The sequence below is a fragment of the Coregonus clupeaformis genome, chromosome 17 (assembly GCF_020615455.1).
Source record: "Coregonus clupeaformis isolate EN_2021a chromosome 17, ASM2061545v1, whole genome shotgun sequence".
Classification (NCBI taxonomy): domain Eukaryota; kingdom Metazoa; phylum Chordata; class Actinopteri; order Salmoniformes; family Salmonidae; genus Coregonus; species Coregonus clupeaformis.
This window is the reverse complement of record NC_059208.1, coordinates 31,836,640-31,849,929: the sequence shown is the minus strand read 5'-3', so window position 1 is coordinate 31,849,929 and position 13,290 is coordinate 31,836,640. Positions and strand designations below refer to the sequence as shown.

The 13,290-nt window shown below is 44.2% G+C and overlaps 1 protein-coding gene across 4 annotated transcripts in view; it reads right to left on the bottom strand.

The window, feature by feature from the left end:
- LOC121586257 (oxidation resistance protein 1) overlaps positions 1 to 13,290 on the bottom strand; it is a 148,846-nt gene that overhangs the window by 16,949 nt on the left and 118,607 nt on the right. For all 4 annotated transcript variants that reach the window (XM_041902810.1, XM_041902809.1, XM_041902811.1 and 1 more), the window contains one exon: positions 3,413 to 3,508. In XM_041902810.1, the coding sequence (XP_041758744.1) occupies positions 3,413 to 3,508 (96 nt within the window). The remainder of the gene's footprint in view (positions 1 to 3,412; positions 3,509 to 13,290) is intronic.

Sequence of the window (13,290 nt, the reverse complement as noted above, 5' to 3'; positions counted from 1 at the left end):
GAGGTCTTGGCTGATATCTTTTGATTTTCCCATGATGTCAAGCAAAGAGGCACTGAGTTTGAAGGTAGGCCTTGAAATACATCCACAGGTACACCTCCAATTGACTCAAATTATGTCAATTAGCCTAGAAGCTTCAAAAGCCATGACATAATTTTCTGGAATTTTCCAAGCTGTTTGAAGGCACAGTTAACTTAGTGTATGTAAACTTCTGACCCACTGGAATTGTGATACAGTGAATTATAAGTGAAATAATCTGTCTGTAAACAATTGTTGGAAAAATTACTTGTGTCATGCACAAAGTAGATGTCCTAACCGACTTGCCAAAAATAGAGATTGTTAACAAGAAATTTGTGGAGTGGTTGAAAAACGAGTTTTAATGACTTCAACCTAAGTGTATATAAACTTCCGACTTCAACTGTAAGTGAATCTGAACAACCCTTTAACTGTAACAGAATATGGAAAAATATGATCTTGACATCCCGTAATCTGAACCATCAATTTATACGTTTAAAATTTGTGTATTTAACACCAAGGAAACTTTTTATGATAAAATTGGCCCCAACTCCCAACTGTTCACTGTGTCCCCTAAATCAGGTAGGCACATTCTTTCATATGATGTGGGACGAAGTAAAAAAAATAATTTGAAGTGCATGAATGTAAATATTCAATGCTTTGCGTCTACTATGTTACTTAACAATGATAGCTCCTTGAATCACTCAATCAGTAAGAGATGATTACTTACGGCAGGCAGCACTGCCGCAAAAAAATATGTTGGCTCTTAGATGGCAATCACCTAAGTCTCGCCCAATTCGCTAGTGGATACAGTTACTATTAGAAGTTATAACAGTATAATTATTGACAGCGAGAATGAATGGTGCTAGTGGTGGTTGAATTGATTCATATTGGATGGGTGGGTTGGGGGAATGGGATGGGGGGTTGTGTCACACCCTGACTCTAGGGACTGGTATTTGTTGAGTCAGGGTGTGTATTTTCTGTGTTGGGTTTGTCTGTTAGTTTCTAGATCGTTTAGATCTATGTTGGCCAGGGTGGTTCCCAATCAGAGGCAGCTGTAGCTTGTTATCTCTGATTGGGGACTATACTTAGGTAGCCTGTTGGCACTAGTGGGGTGTGGGATCTTGTTCCGTGTGGGGTATGTTATTTGTCTACCTTGGACGTCACGTTTCGTTTGTTGTTTTGTCGTGTGTTTAGTCGTCAATAAACATGAATACATATCACGCTGCGCCTTGGTCCTTCTCGTTAATGAACGATCGTGACAGAAGATCCCACCAAGCCTGGATCAAGCAGCGTGACGAGGAGAGAGGATGGACTTGGGAGGAGATGAGCGAGAGTCTGGCAAGAGGGATGGAGGCCATGATCACGGGGGAGAGACAAGCCCAACATTTTTTTAGGGGGGGGCTCACGCCGTGGACGACGAGGCAGCAGGAGGCCGCGATAGAGCGGTTCAGCCGTTTAGCAGAGGAGGCCGCCAGATTAAAGGAGTCATTGGTTCAGAGGGAACAGAAGGAAAGTGTAGAGGCACGGCGAGAGGAGCTGGTTAGGCAGCAGAAGGAGCTGGGGTTAATGAAGGAACCCAGTCCCGCTCCTCGCACCAATCAAGTGGTGCGTGTCGCCAGTCCGGTCCGGCCCGTTCCTGATTCCCGCACTAAGCCAGTGGTGGGTGTTCCCAGTATGGTTCGGCCCGTTCCTGTCCCGTGCACCAAGCCAGTGGTGCGCGTCGCCAGCCCGGTCCGACCTGTTCCTGTCCCTCGCACCAAGCCAGTGGTGCGCGTCGCCAGCCCGGCCCGGCCTGTTCCTGCTCCCCGCACCAGGCCAGTGGTGCGCGTCGCCAGTCCAGTACGGCCCGTTCCTGCTCCCCGCACCAAGCCAGTGGTGCGCGTCGTCAGCCCAGTCCGGCCCGTTGCTGCTCCCCGCACCAGGCCAGTGGTGCGCGTCGCCAGTCCGGTACGGCCCGTTCCTGCTCCCCGCACCAAGCCAGTGGTGCGCGTCGTCAGCCCAGTCCGGCCCGTTCCTGCTCCCCGCACCAGGCCAGTGGTGCGCGTCGCCAGTCCGGTACGGCCCGTTCCTGCTCCCCGCACCAAGCCAGTGGTGCGCGTCATCAGCCCAGTCCGGCCCATTCCTGCTCCCCGCACCAAGCCAGGGTTGCGCGTCGTCAGCCCAGTCCGGCCCGTTCCTGCTCCCCGCACCAAGCCAGTGGTGCGTGTGTCCAGTCCGGCACGGCCCGTGCCTGTTCCACCGGTGCCTGATCCAGTTCCGGTCAGCGGCTCCACCCCGGAGCCAGAGTAGTTCGATCCACCGTCGTCGGGTCCAGCTCCAGTCAGCGGTTCCAGTCCAGACCCAGACGTTAGCCCCTCTCCAGGTTCGGGGTCTCCCACACCAGGGTCCAGACAGGGCGTGGTACTGCGTGGGAGGAAGGAGAGAGGAAGCAGCGCGCCAAGGTCCAGACCAGACCAGGGGCGCAACGGGGAGGTGGAGAGTAAGTGGTGGTCACACCCGGCCCCTACCCTGTTAGGTTTATGTGGCGCGGTCGGAGTCCGCACCTTTGGGGGGGTACTGTCACGCCCTGACTCTAGGGACTGGTATTTGTTGAGTCAGGGTGTGTATTTTCTGTGTTGGGTTTGTCTGTTAGTTTCTAGATCGTTTAGATCTATGTTGGCCAGGGTGGTTCCCAATCAGAGGCAGCTGTAGCTTGTTGTCTCTGATTGGGGACTATACTTAGGTAGCCTGTTGGCACTAGTGGGGTGTGGGATCTTGTTCCGTGTGAGGTATGTTATTTGTCTACCTTGGACGTCACGTTTCGTTTGTTGTTTTGTCGTGTGTTTAGTCATCAATAAACATGAATACATATCACGCTGCGCCTTGGTCCTTCTCGTTAATGAACGATCGTGACAGGTTGTGGGTAGAGGCTCACTTCTTTTTGTTTTTTTCCCATTACATAATACATTTATTATACTTTTTTAACTCTGTAATATGATAAAAATGATCATCAATACTTTGTATTTATGTTTTTTATTTTTTTTGACTGGCAGCCCACGGGTACATATAAAAAAGTGTACAGTTCTTGACACAAACCGGTGCACCTGGCACCTAAACTGGTGCGCCTGGCACTTAAATATATGTTCTTGCCCATTCACCCTCTGAATGGCACACACACAATCCATATCTCAATTGTCTCAAGGTTTAAAAATCCTTCTTTAACCTGTCTCCTCCACTGATTGAAGTGGATTTAACAAGTGGTATCAATAAGGGATCATAGCTTTTGCATGGATTCACCTGGTAAGTCTATGTCATGGAAGAGCAGGTGTTCTTAATGTTTTGTACAGTCAGTGTATGTGGAAAATGTTGTACCCCCAATGAAAAATTACTAAATAAAAGTCAAAGTTAAAAAAAGTACCTCAAAGTCAGGACAGAAGGTAAAAAGGAAGGTCTCTCCTGTTCCATAGAAGCTGTCACTGACTTTAAAGGGCTCAGAGGCCAGGGCACCAAACATCTGCAAAGACACAGAGAACAAAAGTCAAACTCAAATCAGCCATAAACAACTTTTTCATTTTATTTCACCTTTATTTAAGCAGGGAGTCATGCTGATACAACAGTCTCTTTCGCAGACGAGCCCTGCATGAACACATCAATAAACAACAATTACACTATACATATCCGTGGCGGTCAGTGCCGTCTATGATGAGGGAGGACAATTCTTTTTTTCATGAGCATGGCCTTATTTCTATTACAGCATGTTGGATGACTGTCAGTCATATTCCATTCACCCAGGGTTAGGCTACTACATGATACTCAAAATGTCCCTATACCCATCATGAGGTTGCTACAACCTAGCCTATGAATGAAAGTTTACAACGTAGGTGCACACAGGTCGAGAGAAAAATGTGAGATGACAGACAGTGACACATGGACAGACAGTGACACATTCAATACCACACACTCTTGCCTGCATCTAGCTTATCTAGGGTGTAATCATTAGTCCAACAGTTGCAAACAAGAGTTTCTATTGGACAAATTCAAATGTTTATCCCAGTTTCGTTTGCTTCCGTTTAAGAAACGTTTTTCAATAGAATCGGCGGAATGAATACACTCCTGATCACGTATAAACAGAGTTCACTTTCATAGCAGCCACGTTGTATTCATTCTATCCTCTATGCACTCTCCTCCTTTCACCTTTTCCCTTCGTTTGTGGACTTCAATGAACAACACATGTTGACCAGGCAACAACAAAAAAATCCAAACCAAACCATTTCATAACCGCTACACACAGCCTACATCGTTGTCCCCATATTAGCTAAAGTAACGTTCTAGTCAACACAGCCAATAGAACTAATGCATTTGTAAACCCGCCACAATCATGCAGTAACGTTACAGTGTATAGTCAGTAAGCAGTTAGACCGGCGGGCCCCGGTGGCAATAAATTAATAAAACCACAAGCTTACCTTGACTTGGAAGAGTTCCCGTGTTGTGTTGGCTAGTCATAGCCAGCTAGCTAACATAGCATCCCTCTGTTTAAGCCAGGTGTTTGAGTAACTATACTAGCTAGCTGCATTTGCTAGCTAAGTAAGTGAAACTGAAAAAAAAATGACACACTCTCTCTCTCTCTCTCTCTCTCTCTCTCTCTCTTGCTTCTCCTTCATTTTTGAAGAAATTAGTTTGTTGAAAACTGTTCAACTATTGTCTTTCTCCCTGTTTGAGTCAACTACTTACCACATTTTATGCACTGCAGTGCTAGCTAGCTGTAGCTTATGTTTTCAGTACTAGATTCATTCTCTGATCCTTTGACTGGGTGGAAAACATGTCAGTTCATGCTGCAAGAGCTATTATAGGTTGGAGGACGTCCTCCGGAAGTTGTCATAATTACTGTGTAAGTCTATGGAAGGGAGTGAGAACCAAGAGCCTCCTAGGTTATGTATTGAAGTCAATGTACCAAGAGCAGGATGGAAGCTAGCTGTCCTCCGGCTACACAATGGTGCTACCCTACAGAGTGCTGTTGAGGCTACTGTAGACCTTCATTGCAAAACGGTGTGTTTTAATCAATTATTTGGTGACATTAATATATTTAGTATAGTTTTATCTAAAAAGGATAACTTTTTCAATGTTTTACCATTTTTATTTGTATGAAATTCACTGAGAATGGTCCTCCCCTTCCTCCTCCGAGGAGCCTCCACTGATACATATCTACTGTATATACACATCAATTCAGGGACGGCCTGTTCAATAGGGCGATATGGGCGACGCACTGCCAAACGGGAAAAGGAAGGGATTTTTTTTCTAATCAATTATATCACGGCAACAGTAGTTATCAGTGTTGTAATCTATACGTCTGATCTGCCACAGTGCCACACTGCCACTAAATGTCGAATCAGGCTAAAGTCGTGCTTCAAATGGCTCCACCCCCTTTTGGGGCGATTTCAGTCAGATTGAAAATCGCCCAGAACTTCTGTCATAGACTCCCATGTAAAATCTATTTTTTTCAAATTTCAGAGCCTTCAATACAATCTCAATGGGTGTCTGTGGGCTTGCACTTACGCGCTTTCGTCACATGAACGTAACTAAGAAAAGAGAGGGTAGCAGCGTCAATCAATTCACTACTACTATCAACATGGCTAGGCTTCAGTGCAACTCGATTGTGTCTTTGAAAGAATTTCCTTTTTGTCGGCGAACAAATGAAGATAAATTGGCAACGAAACAATTAGGACCTCCCAGACCAAATTTAATAATTCAACAGGTTTCTACTAAAGGGGGAAGTCCTACACCCGAGGATTTTCCAAAAAATGGTACGAACGAAAAAAATAACATTGCCACTCAACTGGATGAGGGATACAGGCTAGCTGTCCGCCGCCACAACGATGAGGTTAGTGTTGATAATCACAAGTTTACTGGAGAACTGAGACCAAGTAGAGACTTTGGACAGGGTGGATATGGTTATATTGCGATATTGTCAATACAGTATATCGTAAAGTATCACTATGTAACTCGATTTCTTTCACCCCAATCCCTCAAATTAACGGTAAATAACTGAATTGTTTGCCCCACATTTAGCTAAGATGATTAGCTAGCCAGCTAAAATGTTTTATTTAGTTAGCAGTCGCATCTACAATAGTTTACTGTCAATAACATGTCTCCAAAAATGACGTGGTGTCTCCAATTGTGTTTACATTTTACAATTGCGATGCGCATCCATGAGTATCCACTTTCTGTAGCTCAGCTGGTAGAGCACGGCGCTTGTAACGCCAAGGTAGTGGGTTCGATCCCCGGGACCACCCATACACAAAAATGTATGCACGCATGACTGTAAGTCGCTTTGGATAAAAGCGTCTGCTAAATGGCATATTATTATTATTATTATTATTATTCCAGCCTTGTGTAGGTCTCCAATCTTGTCCCTGACATCCTTGGAGAGCTCTTTGGTCTTGGCCATGGTGGAGAGTTTGGAATCTGATTGATTGATTGCTTCTGTGGACAGGTGTCTTTTATACAGGTAACAAGCTGAGATTAGGAGCACTCCCTGAGATCAGTCAATAAATGATTCTGGTATTGACTTATATGCTGCCCCTGTCTTCATGTTGTTGCTGGACATATCTTTTTAAAAATGTGTGTAGGTCACCTAAATCATCAGAAAAATTGCCCCTCCTGAGAATTTTTTCAGGAGCCGCCACTGCATCAATTACACAATACATGAAAAGCAAATACAAAACACAAAAAGCAAAACACAATCACCTCCCGAGTGGCGCAGTGTGTCTAAGGCACTGCATCGCAGTGCTAGCTGTGCCACTAGAGATCCTGGTTCAAAAAGCAAAACACAATCACCTCCCGAGTGGCGCAGTGGTCTAAGGCACTGCATCGCAGTGCTAGCTGTGCCACTAGAGATCCTGGTTCGAATCCAGGCTCTGTCATAGCCGGCCGCGACCGGGAGACCCATGGGGCGGCGCACAATTGGCCCAGCGTTGTCCAGGGTAGGGGAGGGAATGGCCGGCAAGGGATGTAGCTCAGTTGGTAGAGCATGGTGTTTGCAACGCCAGGGTTGTGGGTTCGATAAAATAATGTATGCGCTAACTGTAAGTCGCTCTGGATAAGAGCGTCTGCTAAATGACTAAAATGTAAATGTAAATCATATGAAACAAACACATTCTTCAGTTAAAAGGCTGCCTGAATTGCCCTAGAGGCACCAACTCCACCAACATTATGGTATTTTGGAGATCATTCAACATGAGAGGCGCAAAAAAACTAAAAACAGATTCACCTAACTCAGTGGAGATTGAAGGGATCTCCAGGGTTAGCTATCCCTGAGTCCCGGTCTGGTAACTTATACGTCTGAAGGTTAATAATGAGGTAAGGTATGGCGGAGGTTTATACAAGGGGGCTTTATAGACAAAAAGAGCACAATGCATCGATCTACGAGACTTCAAGGAGGGCCAGCCAACTTTCTGATACAGAATGCAATGATGTGTACTGAACATATCGCCCGTAATAAAACGTGATGTGCTATGATTAACTGCTTCCAACACTTCAAAACAGTTGCAGCTGAATTTCTATAGATGATATCACCATAGTCAATAACCGGAATTAATCTTGACTATGTGATATGTTTTCTGATATTTCAATTAAGAAAGGACCTGTTTCTATAGACAACATGATATCATTGAAAAGCATCAATCTGGTATGTTTTATCAAAATTAAATGCTTCAAGAAATATGATGCTTAAGTTAATACATTGCAGTCAACCAGCGGAAGATTATTAGTGTCACAATATTGATGTCTAGAGATAATAATTTTTACATTTTAGCAGACGCTCTACCAACTGAGCCAGATGCATTAATGTGCGTCAAATTGCCTCTCTCTCTCTCTCTCTCTCTCTCTCTCTCTCAAAATATATACGTCAATTGATTTCATCCATAACTCAATACATTGCTTTAAAGACTTATACACTCACAGACAGACAGACAGACAGACAGACACAGAGACCGTCTAGTACTGCAAGACCATTGTGTTCAATGGAGGTCAAACATTTGAAGGAAATCGGGCCAAAATGATTTTTGACCTCCAGTGGACACAATGGTTTTGCAGTAATAGAGGGGCTCTATCTAGCTGTCATTACCAATTTACAAATTTCAGCTTTATAAAGGGATAAAGAGTATGTAGAGAGAGACAGAGGGAGGCAAATAGAGGGAGAGAAAAGAAGGGAGGGAGAGAGAGAATATGGAGATGGAGAGGGGGGGTAATAGATAGAGAGAGAGATATAATGAGAGGGAGGGAGAGAGAGAGAGGAAGGAAGGGGAGGGAGGGAGAGAGAGGGAAGGATAAACCAATAGTGCATTCACTGTTTTCCCAAATTTAGACGGATCACCAGCAGTCTGAGATAGAAATGAGAAAGTAGCTAGATTAAATGCTTACTTACAAGCACTTAACCAACAATGCAGTTCAATAAATAGAGTTAAGAAAAATATTTACTAAATAAAATAAAGTAAAAAATAAATTAAAAAGTAACACAATAAAATAACAATAACGAGGCTATATGCAGGGGGTACCGGTACAAAGTCAATGTGCGGGGGTACAGGTTAGTCGAGGTAATTTTGACATGTAGGTAGGGGAAAAGTGACTATGCATAGATAATAAACAGCGAGTAGCAGCAGTGTAAAAACAATGGGGGGGTGTCAATGTAAATAGTTCGGGTGACCATTTGATTAATTGTTCAGCAGTCTTATGGCTTGGGGGTAGAAGCTGTTAAGGAGCCTTTTGGACCTAGACTTGGCGTTTTGGTAACGCTTGCCGTGTGGTAGCAGAGAGAACAGTCTATGACTCGGGTGACTGGAGTCTTTGACAATTTTTTGGGCCTTCCTCTGACAACGCCTAGTATATAGGTCCTGGATGGCAGGAAGCTTGGCCCCAGTGATGTACTGGACACCAAGGAACTTGAAACTCTCGACCCGCTCAACTACAGCCCTGTCGATGTTAATGGGGGCTTTTTCGGCCCTCCTTTTCCTGTAGTCCACCATCAGCTCCTTTGTCTTGCTCACATTGAGGGAGAGGTTGTTGTCCTGGCACCACACAGCCTATAGGGAGGAGATCAGAGACCTGGTAGTGTCATCGTTGTCGGTGATCAGGCCTACCACTGTTGTGTCATCAGTAAACTTAATGATGGTGTTGGAGTCGTGCTTGGCCACGCAGTCGTAGGTGAACAGGGAGTACAGGAGGGAACTAAGCACGCACCCCTGAGGGGCCCCAGTGTTGAGGATCAGCGTGGCAGATGTGTTGTTGCCTACCCTTACCACCTGGTGGCGGCCCGTCAGGAAGTCCAGGTTCCAGTTGTAGAGGGAGGTGTTTAGCCCCAGGGTCCTTAGCTTATTGATGAGCTTTGAGGGCACTATGGTGTTGAACACTGAGCTGTAGTCAATGAACAGCATTCTCACATAGGTGTTCCTTTTGTCCAGGTGGGAAAGGACAGTGTGGAGTGCGATTGAGATTGCGTCATCTGTGGATCTGTTGGGGCGCTATGCGAATTATAGTGGGTCTAGGGTTTCCGGGATGATGTTGTTGATGTGAGTCATGACCAGCCTTTCAAAGCACTTCATGGCTACCGACGTGAGTGCTATGGGGCGGTAGGATGAGCTCCGTTCGAGACTGTCCTATCAACGTGACCTGAAGAACTGTAATATTCTATGTTTCTTGGACTCGTGGCTGAACAAGGACATGGATTATACACATCTCACTGGTTTTTCCATGCATCGTCTAGACCGGACAAGAGCCTTGGGTAAGATGAACTGGGGAGGGTGTTTATTTGTTAACAGCTGTTGCGCGATCTCTAATGTTAAGGAAGTTTCAGGTTTTTGCTCGCCTGAGTTAGAAAACCTAATGATAAGCTGCTGACCATACTATTTAGCAAGAGAGTTTATCTATATTTTTCGTAGCGGTCTATTTACCACCACAAACCGATGCTGGCACTAAGACCACACTCAATGAGCTGCATAGGGTCATAAGAAAATAAGAAAATAAACATCCAGAGGTGGCGCTTCTCGTGGCCGGTGATTTTAATGCAGGGAAACTGAAATCCGTTTTACCTCATTTTTACCAGCATGTCATCTGTGCAACTAGAGGCGACAAAATTCTAGATCACATTTACTCCACACACAGAAATGCATACAAGGCTCTCCCTCGCCCTCCCTTTGTCAAATCTGACCATAACTCAATCCTCCTGATTCCTGCTTACAAGCAAAAACTAAAACAGGAAGTACCAGTGATGTGCTCAATACGGAAGTGGAGCGATGAAGCGGATGCTAAGCTACAGGACTGTTTCGCTAGCACAGACTGGAATATGTTCCGGGATTCATCCGGTAACATTGAGGAGTTTACCACATCAGTCACCAGCTTCATTAATAAGTGTATCGACACCGTCATCCCCACAGTGACCGTACGTACATATCCCAACCAGAAGCCATGGAGTACAGGCAACATCCACACTGAGCTAAAGGCTAGAGCTGCCACTTTCAAGGAGTGGGACATGAATTACAAAGGGAAAACCAGCAGCGAACTGCCCAGTGAAGCGAGCCTACCAGATGAGCTAACTGCCTTTTATCATACCAGAAGGGCCGGATCATCTTTTATGAGGGTGGGCTGGTCGAAATTGACAACAAAAAAAAACAATGATATATATATATATATATATATATATATATATATATATATATATATATATATATTGGAGTACACACTAAAGTTCAAAAGTTTGGGGTCACTTAGAAATGTCTTTGTTTTCGAAAGAAAAGCAAATTTTTTGTCCATTAAAATAACATCAAATTGATCAGAAATACAGTGTAGACATTGTTAATGTTGTAAATGGCTATTGTAGCTGAAAACGGCTGATTTTTTATGTAATATCTAAATAGGTGTACAGAGGCCCATTATCAGCAACCATCAGTCCTGTGTTCCAATGGCACGTTGTGTTTGCTAATTCAGGTTTATCATTTTAAAAAGGCTAATTGATCATTAGAAAACCCTTTTGCAATTAGGTTAGCACAGCTGAAAACTGTTGTGCTGATTTAAGAAGCAATAAAACTGGCCTTCTTGAGACTAGTTGAGTATCTGGAGCATCAACAACTGTGGGTTCGATTACAGGCTCAAAATGGCCAGAAACAAATAACTTTCTTCTGAAACTCGTCACTCTATTCTTGTTCTGAGAAATGAAGGTTTTTCCATGCGAGAAATTGCCAAGAAACTGAAGATCTCATACAACGCTGTGTACTACTCCCTTCACAGAACAGTGCAAACTTGCTCTAACTAGAATAGAAAGAGGAGTGGGAGGCCCCGGTGCACAACTGAGCAAGAGGACAAATACATTAGAGTGTCTAGCTTGAGAAACAGGCGCCTCACAGGTCCTCAACTGGCAGCTTCATTAAATAGTACCCGCAAAACACCAGTCTCAACGTCAACAGTGAAGAGGCGACTCCGGGATGCTGACCTTCTAGGCAGAATTGCAAAGAAAAAGCCATATCTCAGACTGCCCATCTTAATCTTTTCTTTTTATTGGCCAGTAAGAGATATGGCTTTTTCTTTAATGGACAAAAAAAAGGCTTTTCTTTCTAAAACAAGGACATTTCTAAGTGACCCCAAACTTTTGAACGGTAGTGTATATATACAGTGGGGCAAAAAAGTATTTAGTCAGCCACCAATTGTGCAAGTTCTCCCACTTAAAAGGATGAGAGAGGCCTGTAATTTTCATCATAGGTACATGTCAACTATGACAGACAAAATGAGGAAAAAAAATCCAGAAAATCACATTGTAGGATTTTTTATGAATTTATTTGCAAATTATGGTGGAAAATAAGTATTTGGTCAATAACAAAAGTTTCTCAATACTTTGTTATATACCCCTTGTTGGCAATGACACAGGTCAAACGTTTTCTGTAAGTCTTCACAAGGTTTTCACACACTGTTGCTGGTATTTTGGCCCATTCCTCCATGCAGATCTCCTCTAGAGCAGTGATGTTTTGGGGCTGTCGCTGGGCAACACGGACTTTCAACTCCCTCCAAAGATTTTCTATGGGGTTGAGATCTGGAGACTGGCTAGGCCACTCCAGGACCTTGAAATGCTTCTTACGAAGCCACTCCTTCGTTGCCCGGGGGGTGTGTTTGGGATCATTGTCATGCTAAAAGACCCAGCCACGTTTAATCTTCAATGCCCTTGCTGATGGAAGGAGGTTTTCACTCAAAATCTCATGATACATGGCCCCATTCATTCTTTCCTTTACACGGATCAGTCGTCCTGGTCCCTTTGCAGAAAAACAGCCCCAAAGCATGAAGTTTCCACCCCCATGCTTCACAGTAGGTATGGTGTTCTTTGGAGGCAACTCAGCATTCTTTGTCCTCCAAACACGATGAGTTGAGTTTTTACTACAAAGTTATATTTTGGTTTCATCTGACCATATGACATTCTCCCAATCCTCTTCTGGATCATCCAAATGCACTCTAGCAAACTTCAGATGGGCCTGGACATGTACTGGCTTAAGCAGGGGGACACGTCTGGCAATGCAGGATTTGAGTCCCTGGCGGAGTAGTGTGTTACTGATGTTAGGCTTTGTTACTTTGGTCCCAGCTCTCTGCAGGTCATTCACTAGGTCCCCCCGTGTGGTTCTGGGATTTTTGCTCACCGTTCTTGTGATCATTTTGACCCCACGGGGTGAGATCTTGCGTGGAGCCCCAGATCGAGGGAGATTATCAGTGGTCTTGTATGTCTTCCATTTCCTAATAATTGCTCCCACAGTTGATTTCTTCAAACCAAGCTGCTTACCTATTGCAGATTCAGTCTTCCCAGCCTGGTGCAGGTCTACAATTTTGTTTCTGGTGTCCTTTGACAGCTCTTTGGTCTTGACCATAGTGGAGTTTGGAGTGTGACTGTTTGAGGTTGTGGACAGGTGTCTTTTATACTGATAACAAGTTCAAACAGGTGCCATTAATACAGGTAACGAGTGGAGGACAGAGGAGCCTCTTAAAGAAGAAGTTACAGGTCTGTGAGAGCCAGAAATCTTGCTTGTTTGTAGGTGACCAAATACTTATTTTCCACCATAATTTGCAAATAAATTCATTAAAAATCCTACAATGTGATTTTCTGGATTTTTTTTTCTCAATTTGTCTGTCATAGTTGACGTGTACATATGATGAAAATGACAGGCCTCTCTCATCTTTTTAAGTGGGAGAACTTGCACAATTGGTGGCTGACTAAATACTTTTTTTCCCCACTGTACAGTTCATTCGGAAAGTATTCAAATCCTTGACTTT